This window comes from Triturus cristatus, chromosome 10 (genome assembly GCF_964204655.1).
Source record: "Triturus cristatus chromosome 10, aTriCri1.1, whole genome shotgun sequence".
Taxonomy (NCBI): Eukaryota; Metazoa; Chordata; class Amphibia; order Caudata; family Salamandridae; genus Triturus; species Triturus cristatus.
In genome coordinates this window covers 331,617,896-331,640,810 of record NC_140593.1, presented here as the reverse complement: position 1 = coordinate 331,640,810, position 22,915 = coordinate 331,617,896, and the positions used below count along the sequence as shown (strand labels likewise).

Below are 22,915 nucleotides of genomic sequence, written 5' to 3'. Positions count from 1 at the left end.
GGGGTAGATTTGAAGGGGAGGGAGTAGCCCCTGCGGACTATTTGCAGAACCCACCTGTCCAAGGTTATGGAGGGCCAGTGGGGAAGGTGATGGTGAATCCTGCAACCCACTGGCGTCAGGTGGGCCTGAAACACCGGATTAGGAAGGTTTAGAGGCGGCGGCAGGGGCGGTGGTGGACTGACCGGTCCGCTGTCTCCGGGATCCACCACGGCAGGTCCCACGTCCGCGACTGTGGCTGCGCAGACTTGTGGGTCTGAAAAGAACATGCCTGGGCGCCCTGACCTTAGCCTCGAAAGGACCGAAAAGCAGACCCCGAGGGAGTACGCGTGGTGGCGAGACCCAAAGACTGGGCCGTAGCCCGAGAATCCTTAAAACGTTCCAGGGTTGTGAGAAAGTGCCATCTTTCTTGCATGGTATGCCCCCACTTTTTGCTAAATGCTGAATGTACTTTGAGTGTACCCTGGGTTCCTGCCAATCAGGTGCCCAGGGCCTATGTTCCTTCCTTAAACCACACAAACTCCAAATTGGCAAACCCTAGCCACATGTCAGCCCCTAGTAAATGGTACCCTAGGTACCCAGGGCCTTGTGACCAGGGAAGGCCTCTAAGGGCTGCAGCACTCATTGTGCCACCTTCAGAGGCCCTGTACCCTTACACACACACTGCCCTTGCAGGCTGAGTGTCTGGGTGCAGGACAAAACAAAGAGTCGACATGGCACACATCACTGTGTACCATGCTCATCACCTACACTGCCAAGGCATATGTCAGCCACCCCTCTAGCTGGGTGCATTACGCCTATGGTGTGGGCACAGGAGCAGGAGCCCTGTGCCCCTACAGTACCCGGGTCCATTCCTGGGCACTGTAAGTGCAGTGCTGCCATTTAAGAGTACATGGTGCGGAGAGCTTGTCAAACACGAGCTCCACAGCACCATATTGGCAACACTGAAGCCTGGGAAGTTTGGTATAAAACTTCTCAGCACATTGAACCCACACTGATGCCAGTGTAGGATTTAATGTACTAAGCACCCCAGAGGGCATCTTAGAGATGCCCCCTTACAGCTAACTTACAATCCACGTCTGCTCTGAGGCTGCCCATGCTGCCACACAGCAGACACGTTCCTGGACCCCTGGGTGGGAGAGCCCCTGCTCTCCCGGGCCTGCAACAATGCACATCCTGGGTGAGGTGAGAAATCTCCTCCCCCAGGATGAGCAAAGGGAAGCTTCAAAGGCATGCCGCCATTTGGAGTTTCCCCAGGCCACTGCAACCCCCCACTCTGGCGGGAAGCTTGGCCGGAAACCCCATACAAGGACAGGGGATGTGCCAGCCTGCCCACCCCACCCCTCAGGTGGGGGAGGCGAGGTGAAGCACATCTCCGGGCTCTCGCCATCTTGAAGATGGGAGGCCCTACCCTATCAGGATTAGGCTACTGCCCCCCTCCCACAGGAGAGAGGCAGGATAGGGGGTGTACCCACCCCAGGACAAGGGCCCATTGGTCCCTGGCCTTCACCTACCTGTAACGCCCCTAAATCTAGTATTTAGGGGCACCCTGAACCTTCCTTCCTTAGATTCCAGATAGAAAACGACAAGAAGAGCAAGAAGAACAAAGACCTGCCCTGCAGCTGCTAAAAAGAGAAAAAGACACCAACTGCTTTGGCCCCAGCCCTACCGGCCTGTCGACTCTCGAACCTGCACCAGCGCGGCATCCCTCGTGGCCAGCAACCTCACCAACCCCGGAGGACCTGGCTACCTTTTAGCTCTAAGCCCCTGGGACTCCCACGAGTAGAGGCTCTACTCAAGAAACCTATTTGCTATCCCTGGCACCAGCCCGGGACCGCAGACCCAACACACTCTGCACCAGCCAAGCCTGGCCAGTGCCGGAGTGGACAAAGACCCAGAGGACGACCCCACGGCGACTGTGACCCAGAGTACGGCACCCAAGGACCCCCCTCGACATCCCAGAAGAAGCCTGCAGCCTCAGAACAGAGTGCCACCCCAGCCGCGATCAACCAGAGGGTAAGATTCCCGACGTCAAAAGGCACCCCTGCACCCGGCGCCCTGCGACCCCCTGTGCCCAATCCCGGGGTACCCACCTAACCTACAACTACCCAACTTACCTCTCGAAGTGGTGGTGGCACCTGAAACATCCTCGTCCCCGAGCCTGCAGCCTCTTTCCAAACCGGAACATTCCCATTGATTTCCATTGAGCGCCCTAAGGCTCAAAAGCACCCTGCACCCAGCCGCCCGAGTGGCCCTGGCAGTGCCCTCTCTACACTAATCTACTTCCCCACTTGCCCTGAGTAAGTGACCAGGAGCCCAGCTCCCACAGCCGCGTGGCTTGCCAGACAGCAGCCACCAACCAAGGCCCCCCTATCCCTCATAGGATAACATTGGGCCCAACTCTCTGCACCCGGCCATCCTGAAACCGCTGAGGGTGAACCAACTGTACCTACCTGACACTGGGGGACCCCTGAGTCCATGCCCGGAATTTCAACACTACCAGTCGAGTACTTACCCTTAAACCGCTAACTTCATTTTTCTCATAGGGTAACATTGACTGGCTTTTTCTTCAAAAATCTTTTAAGTGTGAACTTTTCAAAACTGCAAAAATTCACCAAAAATCAGCCAAGTGACAAAAACGAATTTACTCACCTGCTCCTAGGTGAGCTCCCAGTGCTGGATCTTGGTGCCCAGCCCCGACTCTGAAAAGTGTTCACAACTATACTTACCTCTAACTCATTTTTCTCCCATAGGAAACCATTGTCTGCTTTTCTGTGAAATTTCTTCTAAGTGTCTATTTTTGCAAACTTGAAATATTCTTTTAAAATCGTACCATTTCTGCAAACTAAATTACTTACCTGCTTTTGATAAGGACCCCAGTCCTGGGTCTAGGTACCCAGTCCTGGATTACTAAAGTAACGATAAAGTACTCTACCTGCAATTTGAATTTCTTGCCATAGAGATCCATTGAATGTTTTCTGTGAAATATTTTCTAAGTGCTAACTTTTGAAATAGCTAAATATTATTTAAAAATCATTACAGTTATTAAGTCGACTTTCACCACTTGATTCTGAATACTGACCCCAGGCTGGTTCTAGGAGCCAGACCTGGAATTCCAAAAGTAATCTGAAAAGTAATTTATTACCAATAACCTGAATTTACCATTGAGCTCAATGCATTGTTATGTTTAGGAAATAGGATTGTTTATTGCAACCAACTGACTGTTTACACAAATTTATTGCCTAAAACAAAAGTATTTATATTCAACCTCTCATTCTGAGAAAGTATATTTTTACCCCCTTGTGGTTCTAAAAATAAAACAAGCATATTTTATATATATAAACCATTGGCCTAGAGTTCAGTTATTGAGTGTGTGAAACCATTTGCTGACTGAGTGTGTACAATAAATGCTTTACACTGTCCTCTGGTACTGCCTTACTGCTCGACCAAGCTACCACTTTTGAGAGTAAGGTCATACCTAACTTTGACCTCTATCAGCCTCTGGGGGACTGTGGACTCTGTACACCCTGTACCTATTAGGGAACAGTATATACAGAGCCACTTTCTCACAAGGGTGCTATCGCCTTATCACCAAAGAGGCGTGTACCATCAAAGGGCATGTCCAACAGGGTGTTCTGGACATCCCCAGAGAAGCCAGTAGTATGGAGCTAAGCATAACAACGGAGCGCCACAGTTGTGGAAAGTGCCCTACCGAGAGAATCGGCCGTGTTAAGCTCACAACGAATAGTACATTTCACAGCATCTCTCCCCTCGGTAATGGCTTGGGACGAGAAACACCCGTGCCTCCACAGGGCACCGAGGGAGCACCTGCGCCACAGTGTCCCACAGAGAATGGGAATAGCGGCCTAGCAGGAACGCACTATTTACGGCCCGCAACCCAGAGCTGGCAGATGTGAATTTTTTTTTCCCAAATTGCTCCAGTTTCCTAGATTCCTTGCCCGGAGGAGCAGAAGGGAACGCACTCGGCGAGGCAGAATACTTGACAACCAGATTCTCAGGCGTCGGGTGTTGTGTGAGAAAGCTGGGGTCGCGGGTCGTCTGGCGATGGGTGCGCGCCACACCCTTATCCACAGGGACTCCTGTGTTAGGTTTAATCCAGGTGCCCAACAGGATATCAGTAAGCGCTTCATTGAAGGGCAGTACAGGCTCCGCAGAGGACTGCGGTTGCAGGACCTCAGGAGATTGGTTCTCAACGGTACAGAAGGGAGCTCAAGGTTAAGATCCTCAGCTGCCAGACGTAAAACCACCGAAAAAGTCCCAGTCTCCTCCGTGGCCACGGAACAAGGGGACAGAGTGCCAGGGTGTGGAGAGAAATCCAGATCCACTGGATCCTCCACATCGCCTTCCCACTCAGGCTCATCCTCGCATCGAGATGCAAGAGGGTCCTCAGACCCCTCCCAGTATTCCCCTTCATCCACCGGTTGCTGAAGGGGCCGGTAAGGACGACGTGCCCTGGGAAATGGGATAAACTCCCCTCCAAGAAATGGAATGGGAGGGTTAAATACCAGTCCCGGGTCGGCGCCGTCCAGCGTTAGCAGCGGCACTGCACTCGGCACCGGAGCCAGGGCCGGTGCTGGCGGCACCGCAGGGTATGGTGCCGGCGTAGCAGAGGTCAGAGGCGGTGGCATGGGGCAAACACGACGGATCCGCGGGGCCCGAAGGCACTCTGGAGGGACCCTGCAGGGCAAACAAATGGCACAAGGCCGACATAAAGGCCTGCAACTCGTCCGAAGTTGCGTGCGGCCCCGTAAAGGGAGGGTAGGCCGCAGCAACGACGATTGTCGAGCGATGCCAATGGCTCCGCGACCGGTCCCTTGACCTCCCACGGGATAGGGACCTTGATTGGTGCAGAACCGATTGCCAGACCTCCAACAACTTTCAGGAACGTTCCCGCAAAGCTATCTGCGCCATGGCCCGGTAATCGGGGCACGCCTCAGGGTCATGGGCATACCCCAAGCAGATGAGACATCTTGAGGGTCCGACACGGACATGTTGCGACGGCATGCCCTACAGGACTTAGACCTGGGCATCTCTATTGCACCAGGAGTCAAGCACACGACAAAAGAAATTGTCAGAAACCAAGTTAAACTTTTAACTAGGGGTACCGCTCTCTTGGATCTGCGCTGCTGCGCGGAAAAAGAAAGAAATGACATCAGTGCGCGTGGGCGCGTCTAAGTAGCTCTGACGACGTCATCTCAGTGGCTATGACGCCAGCGACATACGCGGAGCCGTAAGCCGCCTACCGACGCGCAGGGGTACTGCTGACAAAAACTTTGCGGATCCAGTCTGATGCCTGGGGATATTCTAAGGTAAGAAATCTATCACTAACGTGTCTCTTTCAGATATTTATTTGCAACAGTCTTGGTTGTTTTTTTTTTTGGGAGGGTCTGAGGTGGAAGAAAAATTTCCTTGCAAACTGAAATTATTCAGGTAAGCATATAAGAAACAAGCAAAATCTCAAGATCTGCATCTGGTGGTGCGTAAAGGCCGGAACTGGCATCAGCCCGTGGGAGTGACGGCTATATAGGCTCTGCACATCATTTCCAGAGTGCAACAACATCAGTGCAGAGCGGCACAGCACCACCTACCGGTACGCAAAGGTACTGCCGACATCCAGTCTGACGCCTAGGGAATATTCAAAAGGTGACAAATCTGCAGCTAGAACTCTGAATGTCAAGACAGTAGTGCTTTGAGAACGTGTGCACTGATGCCTCGTAGCAGCCAAACAGATATCCAGGACAGCTATCTCATGTCAATGAAGTATCAACAGCCTTAGCTCAAGATAAATGGGCCCATAACGCTTCGATGTCTGCTCTTTAGCTAAAGCATAGCAGATTATAATGCAGAGTACCACCCATCTACAAACCGTTCTTTTCTGCACTGCTTTGACCTTCATTGCCAAGAGAAACAGAGCTGGTCGTCCACTTGGTCATCCTTGGTACAGTCATTATAAAAACAGAGGGCTGTCTTGGGATCCAAGCAATGCAATCGCTCATCCTTTTGAGGGGTGAGGGGTGAAGAATCCCAGAAGGTTTATTACTTCAAAACGAGACACCTCAAAACCGGTTTGTGAGGAAACCGATTGTGTTCACTGCTTGTATAAAGCTCACAAACACACCAAGCAAATGTTATGGAAATTAAAAAGATAAAATGTAATGTTGGGGTGCAAATGAGGAAGGTGAGGACCAGAAACCATTTACTCATCGAAGTGGTGAGAGCCTTCGAAATTACATTCCCTTAAAAGTCTGGGGATGAAATACCACACCGGCATCTCCTGCTCGACCCAAGCAATCAGTTGTGTCTTAGACCACTGGTATTTTGTAGTTCTTCATGCAATTTCATCTAATGCCGTAAGAAACTCGTCCCCCACATCACAGATGCCGTTGTCTGAATCAGAACCAAAGATATGGTGCAATGTACGAGCTTTTTCATGTGGTAGAGGCAATGTTTCAGTCAAACAGTTGCCTAATGGCTGCGCTCTGCCGAGTCTGGATTGTGACCATGGCAGAGTCAAGAAAAGACCGGCACAGAGTCAGAAACGTCTATCCTCTATGTCAAAGAAATTGGACTAAGTTGGTATGGGGACTCAGTCCTTATCTACTAATGTACTATGGTACCACGCATAGTTCTGTTCCTGAGCAGAATCCCTGCAACAAGTAATTTGGGAAGAAATAAATATCCAATTAGTGTGTGTCGGCAGAATCCAGTATGTAAGACGCCATCGTAGAAGTAAAGGATTCCATAATACGGTCTGATTTCCTATAGATGGACAGGCCTACAGCCCAGCTGATAAGCAGATTTTTACTTGGACTATGTGCTTTTTCACAGACAATTGAAGATCTGCCTTGGGAACGAATTCAGCAGCAGTACCTTCCTCTCTATTTTGATCGGTCACAGTGCAGAGTCTTCCAGTGTTTGGAAATGTAGAGTACCATCTCGCAGTCTGTGTGGCCTTTGGACTCATCAGAGCGTAGTCATTGCATGCCGTGCCGTCACAGTCTGAAGTCAGGCACCACAAGAATATCTTGTGTGGGTCTGTCACACACATCTGTGGTAGTCCTTTAAGGAGTTCATATATTTCCCTTTTACACCACTAAAAAGAAACCTTGTAAAAAAAAAAAAGGAAATCTAGTAAATAGACGAAAAGAGCAGAGCTCCAGATTAGAGTCTGAAGGCAATTGGCATCAGTGTACATGAGTGGCACTTATATGCACCTCTATTCATTATTTCCAGAGCAGAATGACATCACTACAAAAGCGCACAATGCCAACTAGTGGCATGCAGGAGTTTCCAAATCCAGTCAGATACCCAGGAAAATATCCACAAGATGAGGATTCTGCATTTATACGCATCTATCCGAAAACATGGTTTAATCACATGCATCCTGACCTTTGTTTGTTTTTTATGGATGTTTTCGTCCAGAAAAAGAGGTGCCTTCAAAACAATTTAGGCTAAGCTTTCAATCAGGTAGTGGGTGCAATTATTATTTCACTATTTCTCTGCATGTTACATTTAGTGCATACCGATCAGCGTGCAGTCACTGTTGTGCTGCTCTGCTTCCAACAACCTTCTGGTTTGCAGTCCTAATGGATTGATTAAGACCCCTTCGGGCAACAACTACATATTTGATGGTTTGATTTATCCCACTGCCCATCAGTACTGTGACTAAGAAAGCTACACTTGACAGATTTGGAGCTACTTGGTTCTCCTTCAATTTAGCACTCAAATTAGGTACTCTTTAGGACTTATTTTCAGTGCTGTTTAGGACTAGATGACACCATTCTACATATGTATAATAAGTAATTCTTGCATGTTCACTGCTACAAATCACTATTAAACCATAGTGTTAATTGGGTGCTCTATTGTGCTTTTTTCTAGGATTACTCGACGGGCCCTCAAACAGAAGCAGCATTCATGATGGGGCATTTGGATAATATTTTACTCATCTCTTTATTTACCTTAAGGTATACCCATTACTCCCCAGACGATGAATGGAAATTAACTTTTAGGTCAGAATTTCCTTGATTTATTTAGCTAAATAAGACGCATTGCCTAATTTTAGTTTTCCAATCATTAGGTCTCGCCTGACCAAGCGCATGCGCTGGTCTGGCAAGACTTATTGAGAGGGCTCCAAAAAGTGCTACCAGGCCAGCCTAGAGCTACAGTGCATGTGCGCGGGCACGCGCGCCGCGCTTTCCCGCGATTACTTTCACTTTCGCGGCCGCGCCGCTTGGCATAGCCAATAGGTCTCGCTTTTTGGACCTTATAAGTGTTTAGTTATGCAACTGTTGCATGGCTAAACACTTATAAGGTCCCAAAGGCGAGACCTATTGGCTATGCCAATGCTTGTTTTTTTGCTGTTCCTTGGATATCTGTATTCTGTGTATACTAAATCACATTTTGATCTATTTATCAACACAATTGGAAAGTAGTGAGTACTTAATTTCTGTACGAACTCAGGAAAAACTTTGCCAATAAGTTACGGTATCGCTTGTGTTTTTGCACTTTTTTAATTTTGTAATTTAATAGTTTTTCATAGCGCAATCTTGACCCGAAGATCTCGGTATCAGCTTTATATGAGCACCAGTTTCTTTACAGATGGACACATACATTTTTGGTAGTTTTGGTTGGCACAGGAAGATTAAGTGATTTGCCCAGAATCCCCAGCTTCTAGGTCAATCGCTCTAGCCATAAGGCCACATCCTCTCCCTATGGAATGTATTTGGATAAGTAATATTTATATATTTTTTAAATCAAGCTAAATTAATTCTAAGAGATCCATTATCTCTTAAAACTAAATACCCAGGTTTCCTTTAGGTACACTGCATGGCCCTTTGTTGTACATTGAAATCTGCAAGGGAAGTGTCTAATCTGCAATTCACGTAGGGGCCTTGTGCTGAATAGGTATTTTCGTTTAAACGTAATTGTTTTTTATAGAAGGCATTTCTTCTGGGTGAACTGGGGACTGAGACTATGCCTCTCCCCCGTGACCCCTAAACCATTAATATCTTAAATCATCATGAGACCCTGAAAAACTTTACAGCAGGTTTCTTTAACTAGTAGCCTGTGAGCTACTGGTAGCTGCCCAGCTACCTGCCAGTAGAATTTGTGTGTGCATCCCAGTTTCTAAACTAACATTTTTCTTGCTTAAATTAACATATGTATGACAAAATTGTGCATTCCAAGTGTGTATGTCTCAAACACATAATATGTTTGGAGAAAAATAACTGAATTGCCAAAATATATTAAAGCGGATTTGTGAGTGATAAATCACGTAGAGAGATTACGAATGTACTTACTTTCGTGCTAGGGGCACAGAAGATATGCCTGGCACGTATTACTTAAGTATAGGCACTCCAAATTGACAAACCTTTTTTACATTACTGCTAGCAACCCTCCTCATGCACCAAGGTGATCACTGCTGATAATGGATATAGTGGCCACTATATAATTGTCTGATACAGTCACTACTAAAACATTTAGTATTTCACTATGATTTTCGTTGCCCTTCAGTAGCACTCATTACATAAAAGGCTGGCGACTCCTGCTTTAGAGTATGTGCTCTTCTGTTTCTAATCACTTCCTAATATGACCCACCTCCTATACCTAGATATAGCCTTCCCTAATCCACTGCGGTGATTATCCGCCACCTTTAATATTTCCATTGGCCTAGGGTTTCCCTGGAAGCTCCTATGTCGCCTCTTCCCTTCCACTTTAATCCATCCTACCTCCCTGGTTTCTCACCTCAAAACCTAAGACCTGTGATCCGGATGTAGATAAAGTTTCCCTTTACAGGGGAATGGAACCCTGGGTGTAACAGAGGTTAATATAATAATAATAATTAAATTAATTTTGTTAAGCGCACAGCTACCCCAAAAGGGGTGTCCCGGCGCTGAGGTAGACAGGGGCAAGTCAAAATGGCGAGGAACTAGACGGAGCGACTAAACAGCCAGGTTTTTAAAGGACCTGTGGAACTCCAACTCAGACTATCAGGCGGAGCTCAAGCGGTAAGTCATTCCAGTATTTGGTAGCTCCCACCTCAAAGGATTTGCCTCCCATTCTAGATTTTACGAAACGAGGGGCGACAAGCAGATGCTTATTATTTGAACGGAGAGAGCATGTTTGATGATAGGGGCTAAGTCTATACTGGCTCAATAGGCTATTGTCAAAGCATTGAATTTGATACGTTTGGCAATGGGTAACCAATGAAGTTGTTGCAGATAAGGGGTGATGTGATGACGTAGAGGAGCCCCGCAGATCAGCCGAGCTGCCGCATTTTTAACTGTCTGCAATCTACGCATCAAGCCAAGAGAAAGACCCAGGTAAAGCCCATTGCCGTAATCCAAATGGGAAGTTATCAGTGCATGAACCACAGTTTTACGAGTGGTATTGGGGAGATAGTTGATACATTTTTCAATGATATTAATTTTGCCGAAACAAGCGGACGCCACAGTTTAAAATTGTGTAGACAAGGACATATGCTTGGTTCTTAATTGAGTCCTTGTGGAGGGGAGCAGAACCCAATTCATCCGGCCACCACAAGCTCGAAGATAGGGGGCAGGGTTGATTAAAAAACAAGATCTCAGTCTTGTCAGCATTAGGTTTGAAAAAATTCTAATCCATCCAGCTCGCAATATTTTTCAAACATTCTTTCAATGGATCGAAAGTGGCAGTGTGAACATCACAAAAGGTAAACAAAAACTGGGTATCATCTGCATAGGATAGGATTTTGATCCCAGTATTTGCAATCATTTCCGCCAATGGGGTCAAATAGACATTAAAAAGCGGGCTCAGGGCGGAGCCCTGAGGAACACTCCACTTAAGGGGTTTAATAGGAGAGGTGAAAGGATGCGTCCAAACTTGTTGATTGCAATCAGATAAAGATGATATCCACTTCAACACAACACTCTGGATGCCAATATCTCTAAGCCAGTTGAGAAGAATAGGATGGGAGACTGTTGAATGCTGCAGAAAGATCTAGCAGCACCAACACCGCCTTAGAACCTCCATCCACCGCCCAGCGTATAGCATCAGCCATCTCAATCAATGCTGTTTCCGTGCTATAGCTGGGACGGAAGCCAGATTGCGAGGCATGAAGGAGACTATTAGTCTCCACATAGCCAGCCAATTGTTGATAAACCAGTTTCTCCAAGACCTTAGCCGGAGCAGGAAGCAACGAGATTGGGTCTATAATTACTGGTAATTTCGGGATCTGCATTCCCTTTTTTTTTCAAGAATCGGTAGAAGAAAAGCATGCTTCCAGACTGCAGGATAAATGCCCTGTCTATGTGAAGATACCAAATATCATTCAAATAAGGATTAAGAAGTTCTGCCAAAGCGCTATATTATTTAGCTGGCCAGGGATCACTCGGAGAGCCAGATTTACACTTCTGTAGTTCAAGAAGAGAGGCATCAATAGAAACCTCAGCAAATTCTGCTAGGACAGAGAGGGGGACCGATCTCAAATAGTCATCCCCAGGTAGCAGAAGCGTCTCCTGACGTTCAGGGAAGGAGGCATATATCAATGCTATTTTTTCCTCAAAAAACTCAGACTATTGCAAAGCTTCTGTGAAGGGGGAATGAGTGAGGGAAAGAGGTGACGGATCAGTAAAAGGATTTCACTATCTTAAAAAATTCTCTCGAACAGTTTTTAGCACTGAATGAGATTGGCAAGAAAATTTCTTTTATGTCCAATAAGAAGTTTACGATACTCTGAGAGCCGCACGATAATCTGCTTTACTGGCAGCGTAATAATTGAGTCTCCAGCTGCGCTCTAAATGTTTGCATTCTGATTTCTTGGATCTAAGCTCCTCCGAGAACCAGGGAGCAGAAGGATGAGATCTATGTGACTTTTACTTTCAAAGGAGCAAGAAAATCAAGCGCATCAACTACCCACTTATTTAAATTTAAAATGCTACTTTCAAGATCCGCGGAGGGGCAAGGCTTAGAATTCATAAGATGTTGAATAAGATGATCTGGAGAGGCTCTTCTCCAGTTTCTACAAAACTTTAGGAATCGTAGTGATTCTTCCAATGCCGGTCATCTGAAACGAAAACTGGATCAGGTAATGATCTGACCATGGTACAGGCAATGGAGAGTAAACTATAATCCCAGGGAAATTAGTAAAAATCAGATCCAGAATGTGACCAGCCTTGTGGGTTGTAAGGGAAACAACCAGCTAGTGCAGAAATAAAGTTGGGGCTATGCGGGCAGAGGAGATTATCCACATGTAAATTCATGTCCCCGAGCACCATAAAGTTAGAATAGCTTATACTGGCTTGAGAGATGTAGTCAGCTAAGATAGGAATTTGAATGAGACTGGCGTTAGGAGGTCTATAGAGCAACAAGCCAGAGCAAGATAAGGATGCTGAGAATTTAATACAGAAAGAGGCCTTCAATGGAGTCTAGCTGATCAAAATTGCTAGCTACCAACTCCCAACTCGTTTTATGGATGATGGCTACTCCCCCACCCAATTTCCCTTTGTCTATTGGCACAAATTATGCCATCATTATCAGGCATGGCTAAAGTCAGCGTGGGATTGGTATCCTCCCGCAGCCATGTGTCTGTCAAAAATAGCCTATATCATTTATAGATTGGAAAATATCCAGAGAATGCTTTGTTAATGATTTACAGTTTATCAGCCCGGCTTTTAATTTCACCGTCACTGGAACAGGAGAAAAGTCCTGAAAGCTCGAGGTATTAGTGTTATAAATCGTAAATCCCCAATCCAAGCAAGGATTTACCGGCCAAGGATCCTGTAATGTCAGGCAGGACAAATGAGCAAATGAGAGCAGAAGGGAGGTCGATACGCCATCAACTCTAGGCTGCTGTATACATATCTTCGATTGCTGGGAAAACGGGCAGCACTTCTGGCCCTGTCCTCCATCAGGCCGCGTGCAGACGGGCTTGCCTTAGGCGCGCCAGCAGCAGCGCATTAAGTACGCTGAAGTGCCGAAACACTAGAGTGCCAACTTCCAAAATGGCGTCCCTAGCGTCCCCGCAGTCGACTAGGAAGTAGACTATAACCCTCGCAATAGGCTGCCAATAACAAGTAAGTAAAAATAATTCTAATGAGAGCTTCCAACAAACTTTAAAACAGGTCTGCAGTCATCCAGTGTGCAAATGAGCAAAGGTAGCGGCAAGGAGAATGCGTGTGCTTTCACCAAATTTTTAAATGCGGGTATGCGGTCCAGAGAATGACAATATGCAAATAGGCAAGGAATAGCAGCATGAGTAAGAGCAAAGCGCAATTAAGAAACCCCCAGTCCGCTGCGCGTCCGGGCAGCGTGCATTAAGTGCGCTGAAGTGCCGAAACACTAGAGTGCCAACTTCCAAAATGGCGCCCCTAGCGCCCCCGCAGTCTACTAGGCAGTCGACTATATCCCTCGCAATTGGCAGGCAATAACAAGTAAGTAAAAATAATTCTAATGAGTAGTATAGTAATATCGTATACTGGTTATTTACATCATATGGGTGGTTTTACTCAGGACAATTTTGTACACAAAGATGTTTTACTTAAACACCTGATGGGGTGGCCACTTGGAGTGTGAATGTGGGGGAAGGGAAGAGGGGACTGTAGTCCCGACCGGTTGAGCAGGCAGGCAGTCTTAGGTCTCTAGGTCGGAGCCAAAACTGGTGTCAGGGGAGTAGGCCTCTTGGTCGGCAGCCAGCTTATCGGGATGATGCTATACCTCGGGGTCCTGGGTGCCCAAGAGGTCTGGGGTGTCATCTCTGCTCCTTCGCAACATTTCAAGTCGATGGGCCAGCCCGCCTCAGAGTTTTTCCACCGGAAGGCGCAGGAGGCCTCGTCATGCTCAGGCTAGAGGCAAAGATTATAGACCTGAAGATCATGCCAGGAGTATTTTGCATGAATAGAAGAGGCGTCTGGTCTATCACTGGCACTGCATGGTGAGTGCCTAGCAAGCAGACTGGGAGAGACCCCCCAAGGGCAAGACCCCTAGAGAGGCCAAAGTTGGCTGGAGGTCCGCCCCAGACTAAACTTCTGGCCTTGACCCAATATGAAGGAAGGGAAACGCAATCGCAGACAACAGATGGAGGGAGAGGAACTGTGAAGACCAAAAAGGACACTGCAATGGCACTGATGCGGAGCACAGGAACACAAACACGAACATACAGCGGGAAAAAAAAAACAATCTACGAATGGAGCAGATAACTATGCGCATTACCAGCAGGAGGTGGAGTCACACTAACTTGAGACTCAAGAATTCTTGAAAGTAAAATTATTTGCACATATTCGGGCCCAAAACTAGATGGCCAGAGTAGCACCGCACATGTACCTACAGCCACACATGCCTCGAACAAGTTTATGAAAATGTCTAAACTTTTAAATGGAAGAAAAAAAACGTTCACACAAGCCGGGAGTGTTCATTAGAAAGTCACCACTTCGAAAGAGTGCAGTCCACAAACTCCACTTCCACACAATCCAACTACAAAAGCCATAGGAATAAAACTATGCTGCTAGTTAAATGCACCAATGGTTTCAATATGCAGGAGACCTAAATGCAGCAAAGATGTGGTGGGAGATTCCTGCTGTGCCTTAAAGCAACAAAATGAAACCGTACAGTTCAGAAAAGGGTGGACATAAGTGCAAAACGATGTACTGCTATTCATATTTTCTTTATGCACTTACGGTTTTGCCTCCTTTGCCAATAACTCTTCCAGCAGCATATGACGGCACCTTAATGTGCGTTTCAAGCTTCACTTCTTCTTTAGGCCCAAAGAAATTTTCTTCTTTTAATTTACCAAAGATCCTCCCTTGAGCCTGAAACAAAACAACTCATGAGTTTTAACAGGAACTTTCTGGAAGCGAAACACAGATCAACTTACAATAGATTTCCTGACATACTAATAAAGGTTGCCCAATCAGGAAGCTGAAATGAACATGTTCTGTACTAGCACATTCAGGAACTAGAGTTTTTTTTCCACCTAAGAGTTTAGCACACGTTTATTTCCTCGTATCGGAATGTTAAGGCTGAATTAATGCCACACTTCTTTTGATGATTAATATCAACCAAAGTAGAACATTGAAGGAAACACATTACTGACTTCTGCACACCCTAAAGATAGTATGAGATGGACAGCGGGTGCCCTAACACCAACTTGACGGCCAGGAGACTATGCTTGTTCCCTATCTCAGTCATAAAAACATCAAGAGTGAAGTAATTTAGTCTCCTAGGTCTCTCTGATATGGGGAAACCTGCCTGTTTACAAGATGTGGCATCTCAACTACCACTTAGTTAACACAGGTATGTAGGAAGGTGGCTCAATATTAGTGCACCAAAATGAGGTACACTGCATAGAGTCCAGATGACCCTTACTTGTTTACAGAGGTTAAAATAATATTCTCAAATGCTCTTTTGTGGCAGTGTGGGCGAGCAGTTTCGGTAGATAAGAGGATAGTGTTAATTGGTTATTGCACACAGCATCAGTGAGACATTCAATAAAGAAATCCAACACCATTTTATAAAAACTGATTTTTATATGAATTTAGACACCACAATCATCTAAATGACATAAGTACTCTTCGAGATAATGATTTTTCAAGAAATGGAAAATCCACTGTATTTGCAACTTTAAAGTGGTAATGTTATACTATGGAGAAAACCATACTGCATACAGTCAATTGTCAGACTTACAGGACATTTCTTCTGGACTTAAGGAACGTATGGGGCAAGGTTTACGGGAACACCAGCAGGTGCAGAGGTCTATTTCGGCATCGAGTGCCCCATTAAAGTTAATGGGAAACAGTCTTGTAGAAAAGAGGCTGCAAGCGGGGACTGGAAGTGCCAGTGCAGTTGAACCCACGGGGGGGGGGGGCCTCTGGTCTTTGGTACCCAGGGGCACCATCAGTCCACTCGAACTTGGGGCTCTTGTGCAGTGGGGCTTTGCCCAGTGGAGTAGCATTGTTTAAGATTCCAGCGGTTCTCAGTCCCTGCAGAAAGAGGCTGCAGGTGGCAACTGGGGGACCAGTCTGGCCAAACACAAGGATGGGCTCAGCATCTGAGGGTCTCAGGACCACATTTGCACTATCGCCTCCCTCGAACTCTGGCTGTAGAGCACGGGTGCTTAGAGGAGTCTGGTCACAGTTGGTCAGAGGCTCGCTCTAGGGGCTGGCCTGATGGCTCTTGATGTCCCTAGACGGTAGGTTGTGCTTGGTGCCAGCGGAGTCTGGACTGGAACACCAACAAGCCTAGGTTGCTGCAACTGCTCTGGTATCCAGGATATTGGTGCTGGCCAGCACCGGTGGGTCCTGGCATCTCCAAACTTGGCAAGGAGATGGATTTGACCTCCTGGAGCATGAAGACTTTTCTCCTGTCGCAATACTCCTTCAGTGAGCTTGATGCTTAGCAGCACGGTGGACCAGCATATGCTTTGCATGCACACACAGGGGTGCAGCTTCTCTACTCCAAGGGAGATCTTTCCTGGTTGTTGAGGTGCTGGGCAGTCCAAGGGTTTGGGGACAGTGTCCCGCTCTTTGGATAAGTTGGTCCCAGCGATAATCGAAGTGCAAGCAGCCTGACACGGTTTCGTGCCAATCTTTGGTGCAGGTCTTCAGTTCTTGCTCTCTTCGGTCCTTCTTCGTGCGGTCTCTGTTTCCAATAGTCTAACCTCATCTCCAGTTGTCAGGGAGCCACCTAAACACTCAATTTAGGAGTGATAAGGGGAGCGAAGGTTAGTAGCCAATTGGCTACTAACCCCTGGGGTCACTACACCCTATAGATTACAACTTTCTGTGGGGAGTTGGCCTCACCCCGTCCCAGAGTTCTTAATTCCACCACACACAAGATGGTGGAACTCTCATGTTCACTTTAAGCTGGCCAACTTAGTGGTGTGCCTATCCTGAAGGTGCAACACAACTCCATGCATAGCTAATTTCTAGCCTGTCCTGGTGCCAAATGGGTCTCAGGGCAGGGGGTGGTATCTCCCAAGTCTGGGTTAAATCAGGCTTGCATATTAAAGGCGGTGTGCTCTTTGAAGCTCCTTGCCGTGACATGCTAATTTACTAGCCATCCTCCTGGAGGAGGTGTAACCATTTTCTGCCAGAGCAGGCATTTTTCTGACCTCTGATAGCGGATCTCTCACCTCCTAGGGTGTTAGAAACTAGTCTGTGGTGGCCGGCTGGAAAGGGCCAGTCAGCCAGCACACTAGAGGACTAGTAGGATTCAGGGAGGACCTCTACAGTACCCTTTGGGTGCATGTATTAATAAATACATCACTGGAATCAGTTTGGGTTTATTAATACGAGGTGTTTGATACCGAACACGATGGGTTTCAGTGAAGCCATTACGTAGTTGGGAAACTCATTTCGATCAGTGCCCAGTACATAGCTTCCCTGCTCACTTGTAATATCCAGCAATAGAACCAGACATAACAGGGGCATATCAGCTCATTCAGATATGTCCTCACATGTGCTATAATGCATCCTGCAGTGTTCTTACAGAAGCGTGCCAGGTCATGTTTTCAAATATGGTTTGCACTATGTCACGCAGCCAGCACTGGCAGTCTGTGTGGAATTTGTATGGGTCCCGTAGGATGGCATAAGATGTGTTGTAGCCCTTAGGGACCTCCTTTAGTACCCATGCCCTAGGTACATGGAGTACCATTTATTAGGGACTTACAGGGCTGCTTAAGACTTTAAATTGTGAAGTAATCAGACATCACTGTTTTAAGGAAGGATCATTGAGGTCTGGTTAGCAAGCCTCAGTGCACTGTCAGTCGAAAACTAGCATAGAGTAGCTAAAAAGGGGGCAAAAAGTGGGAGAACTGCAACAAAACACCAGTTTCCTACAGGGTACATACACTTAAATCAGCATTTAAAGAACGGCTGATTGTGAACAGACATCTTTTGGTTTCATTTCAATTCCAGGTCTGCATAGAAAAATAGCAAAACATAAGCTATCAAATTCTGCACTAAAAATGTATCTATGGTAGGGGACATGGCCAAGAAAATGGGCAAGTGAGACGCGGATTCCCGGAGCTCCCCGGAGCCATGATGCTTCACCATCCTCCCAGTTATTGACCCCTAATCTCGATCCTGCTGATCCCGCTGTACCCCCGTGGCACTGACCTGAAAATTTGAGCCCCGGAGACTGTCCAGATTGAGGTGCTCTGGGCGAACAGCAGGCTCTTCAGACAGCGTCGAAAAATGGTGGACGGGTGCTGGTGAGGCCCAGATGTCCAGTGTGGACAAGAGATAGCGGAGAAAGACCCTGCCCGCCTCCCGGTGAGCTGCTGCACTGTGACTGGGGACTGGAGGGCCCGTGGACCTGTGGCTTGTTGTCAGGCTGATCCCTGGTGCGGGGGCCTCACTGGAGCAGCGGATCTCGCGGGGTCCTGGAGCGGAGAGAGGAGCCTCCGCATAGGGGAGATCCTGCCACGTAGTGCTGGCGCATGGGCCTGTGTCGCTTTTGCCCACTGCCCCTACTGGGCGTATAGCTATCCAGGCGAGGACCCTGCCGGAGGCAGGGCACTTGAGGGGGGGGGGGGGGATGTGTGAGGCTGAATTGCTAATCCTGCCTCTCCCGCCTCGGCTGGATACCCGAATAGTGGAGCAGCAACTTGTACTGTGGGTGCTGGAGCTGGGGCTCGGGCCTGTGTGTGTTGCCTCTGCCCGCTGCCCCAGATTGTCTTGTGATTATCCAGGCGAGGACCCAGTGAGAAGCGAGACCCTTGGGGTGCCGTGTGAGTCTGGGACCGAGCCTTGAACGTTGATCCTGCCCCTTCTGCCTCGACTGGTTATTTGAATCCTGGGGCGAGGGGACTGAGTACGACCCTGGGTGTCTCCGCGCCCGTGCCCCTTAAACTCCATCACTGGCCTGGAGGGTGCAGGCGGACCTAGAGCAAGGCCCTGCGGGCGCTTTCCAGCATAGTGCTGAGCGGCGGGGGATGGGTGCCTCTGGGTCCTAGGGGGCCTGTGTTCAGAGGTGCCTGCCAACAGGAGAGGAGGCGACCCTGGACTGCTGCATGCCCTCTCACCCTGGGCCTCTGGACCACTACCCTGGACTGCTTAAAATGGGTCACTGAAGAGCTTTGGCCTTGAATGGCCTAGTTTGAATACACAGGTGGATCTCTGCATGTGGCGCCCCAGGTGAGACTTGAGGGGTATGCCGGGTGTGGTATGTGCCTGGAGGTGTCAGCTCCACCCCTCCCCACAGTGAGGACCAGAGTTTTATAGTGGCCCAGTGGGTCACGGGGTGACTGCTGCTCCTCCTGCTCCTCCTAGCCCCCCCCCCTGCTTTGTGGCTTGAGTGCCGGGGACAGACTACCTTATGGAACTTGGTGATATCCCAATCCATCAGCAGAAAATACTTGAGGTGGGGAGTGGTGTGGCTGGGCCCCCACCCCATGATGACCAAAGACAAGGACCCAAAACCCCCAAGACAGGGGTAAATGTATAAATATACTAAAGTGGTCACCCGGCACGAGGCTACGCAGCCCATATTGGAGACAGCCACCGTCCTCCAGGCCATCCAGTCTTTCAGGGAGGCCCTTGAAAATAAAATTGGGGCGGTGAGCTCTAAAGTTACTCTGCTGAGGCAGGATCTCCGGAATGTATGGGAGAGTCACAGAGGCGGAATCCCGGTTCTTGGAGGTCGAAGACGCGGTTTAAGATCTACAAAAGGCTGTGGCCGAGCTCCATAGCACTAGTGGTGACCTGCAATGACACGTGGATGACACAGAAAACCGGGCTCGTGAAACAATCTCCATTTCGTGGGATTTCCGGAAGGCGTGGAGGGAACTGATCTACCTGCGTTCTTGACCAAATGGCTTAAAAAAAAAAAAAATCATTCTGCCTGAACGCTTCTCTACATGTTTTGTTCTTGAGCGGGCACACAAGGCCCTGAACGCCAGGCCTCTCCTGGCGCTTCCCCAAAGCCCATTATTGCAAAAATTCTTAACTTCATGGACCAAGACATGATCCTACGCAGGATGGAGGAAATCAGACATGAAAATTCTAAGTTTATGATCTTCCCCGACTATAGCAGAGATGTGCAGAAGCAGAGAAAGACTTGATTTGGCTAAACTAAGATCATTACAAATTCAATATATGCTGCTATTCCTTGCAAAGCTGAAGGTCATATACAATGGCAGAGCGCAGTTTTTTCAGACTCCGGAAGTATGGGCCTGGATTGAGGCAAGACCGATCCTTCTCCCCCCAGACAACCAGCCTAGGGGTGAGGGCAGAACATGGAATGGTAGATCAAAGGAGAACCAGGAGAAGCCAGAGCAGAACAAGGACGACAGGACCGGCGACCCCCTATCCGCTCAGGAATCCCAGCAAAAAACCTGGGGGCACAGGTAGATGAGCCGATACGTAATGAGGACATGGGCGGTGACGACACGGACAGATCTAGCCAACGTGATATGCAGGTGGAGCTGGAGGACTTGAGGGACTCCTATGGAACGAATATGCTACTTACCAGTATGCATCTGTTCTTGGCATGTAGGGCTGCTGACATTCATATCTGTGCATAGATCGCCGCCTAGTGTTGGGTCCGGATGATTGCATATTGTTGACCGAAAGAGTCTTCGAAGTATCACGAGATAGGTGGCTCCTCCCCTGGACTACAGTGCGCATGGGCATCCCCTCCATCCTCAGATTGTTTTTCGCCATTGTGGCAGTGATGGGAGTAGATACAGTAAGTGATGACCATGCTATACAGTAATTCTGAGTGCTGCAGCTGCTACAGACGCCGGGGAGGAGGGTGGGCGATATGAATGTCAGCAGCCCTACATGCCAAGAACAGATGCATACTGGTAAGTAGCATATTCGGTTCGAGGCATGTGGGCTGCTGAATTCATATCTGTGCATAGATTACATAGCAGTCCCTCCATTAGCGGCGGCTGCCCGTGTCAGCTGCAGCAGTCTGAAAAAGGGCTTGAGAACAGCCTGTCCTACAGCTGCCTGCTGTTTTGAATGTACATCTACACAGTAGTGTTTAGTAAATGTATGTATAGTGGACCATGTGGCTGCTCTACATATTTCCTCATAAGGAATGTTCACTAGGAAAGCCCCTAACTTTCGTGTTGAGTGGGCTCTTGGAGGAATCGTTAATGTGCGTTTAGCTTTTTCATAGCAAATTTGAATACATTTAACGATCCATCTGGCTATCCCTGCTTTGGAAATGGCGTTGCCCTTGTATTGTGGAGAAAAGGCAACGAAAAGTTGTTTTGTTTTCCTAAAATCCTTTGTTCTGTCTATATAGTACATGAGGGCCCTCTTTACATCTAGTGTATGGAGCATTCTCTCTGCGACATTTTCTGGATTTGGAAAGAAAACAGGAAGTTCAATAGTCTGATTCATGTGGAACTGCGATATCACTTTAGGCATGAATGTGGGGTTGGTACGTAGGACAATTCTGTTTGCGTGAACCTGTATGAATGGCTCTTGAATGGTTAGTGCCTGGAGTTCACTAACTCTTCTCAATGAAGTGATTGCCACTACGAAAGCTACTTTCCAGGTGAGGAATTGAATCTCACATGAATGTAGAGGTTCAAAAGGTGGACCCATCAATCTGGTGAGGACCACATTCAGGTTCCACACGGTGCCGGTGGGTGTGTTGGAGGAATCACTCTTTTGAGTCCCTCTAAGAAGGCTTTGATGGCAGGCACTCTGAATAAAGAGAGGTGCTGCCTGTTCTGAAGATAGGCTGCTATTGCGGTTAGATGTATACGGATGGAGCTGTATGCCAGATTGCATCGGTATAAGTAACAGGTAACAGATGATGTTCTGAATGGATGCATCCAGCAGATTAATGTCATTGTTTTTACAGTAAATGACAAATCTTTTCCATTTATCCGCATAGCAAGCTCTGGTTGTGGGTCTCCTGGCCTCCTTGATATTCATACATTCTGGAGGCAGGTTTAGGTATCCAAACTCCAAGACTTCAGGAGCCAGATCGCCAGGTTCAGCTGTTGCGGATCTGGGTGCTGAATTTCGCCATGGTTCTGTGTTAAAAGTTTGGGTGTTAGCCGCAGTCTTTGATGCGGCACCACGGAAAGTTCTAGCAACGTGGTGTACCATGGCTGGCGTGCCCACATTGGAGCAACCAGGATGAGTGTCATTGAGTGTTGCCTTAGTTTGCGTGCCACTAGCGGTATTAATGGCGCTGGGGGAAAAGCGTACGCAAATCTGCCTGACCAGTTCATCCATATCGCATTGCCCTGCGACTGTGGATGCGGGAACCTGCCGGCAAAGCTTTGGCATTTTGCGTTTTCCCTTGTGGCGAATAGGTCTATCTCTGGATGACCCCACTGCTGGAAGTACGGTTTGAGTACTGATGGATGTAGCTCCCACTCGTGCATTTGGTGGCTGTGTCTGCTGAGCAGATCCGCCATTTGGTTGTCCTTGTCCAGGAGCTGTTCTGCCATGAGGAACATGTTCCTCTGAATGGCCCACCTCCACATGCTCTGAGCCAGATGAGACAACTGTGTAGAGTGTGTTCCTCCCTGCTTCTATATGTAGTACATGGCAGTCATGTTGTCCGTCCGGATCAACACGACTTTGTTGCACAAGTGTACTTTGAATGCCTTCATTGCCAGGAAGATTGCCATCAGTTCCAGAAGGTTGATGTGCATCTTCTGTTGCTGTGTCATCCATAGTCCCTGCACTGTGTAATTGAGTACATGAGCTCCCCATTCCTGGAGAGACGCGTCCGCCGTCAGTATTATTTGTGGGACAGGCTCTTGGAACGGTCTGCCCTGGCAAAGGTTTTTTGGATTCCACCAATGCAGAGAGTTGTATGCCCAACCGCTCACCAACACTAGGTCTTTCAACTGTCCTTGAGTCTGATTCCATTGACGTGCCAAGCACTCCTGAAGCGGGCGCATATGTAGTCTCGTGTGCGGGACTATGAAGATGCAGGAGGCCATCAT

At 47.9% G+C, this 22,915-nt stretch overlaps 1 protein-coding gene across 1 annotated transcript in view; it reads right to left on the bottom strand.

Moving 5' to 3' along the window:
* Positions 1-22,915, bottom strand: part of IGF2BP3 (insulin like growth factor 2 mRNA binding protein 3) — a 643,796-nt gene that overhangs the window by 136,149 nt on the left and 484,732 nt on the right. Inside the window, exon 13 of the mRNA XM_085631537.1 lies at positions 14,670-14,801. Coding sequence (XP_085487663.1) covers positions 14,670-14,801 — 132 coding nt within the window. The remainder of the gene's footprint in view (positions 1-14,669; positions 14,802-22,915) is intronic.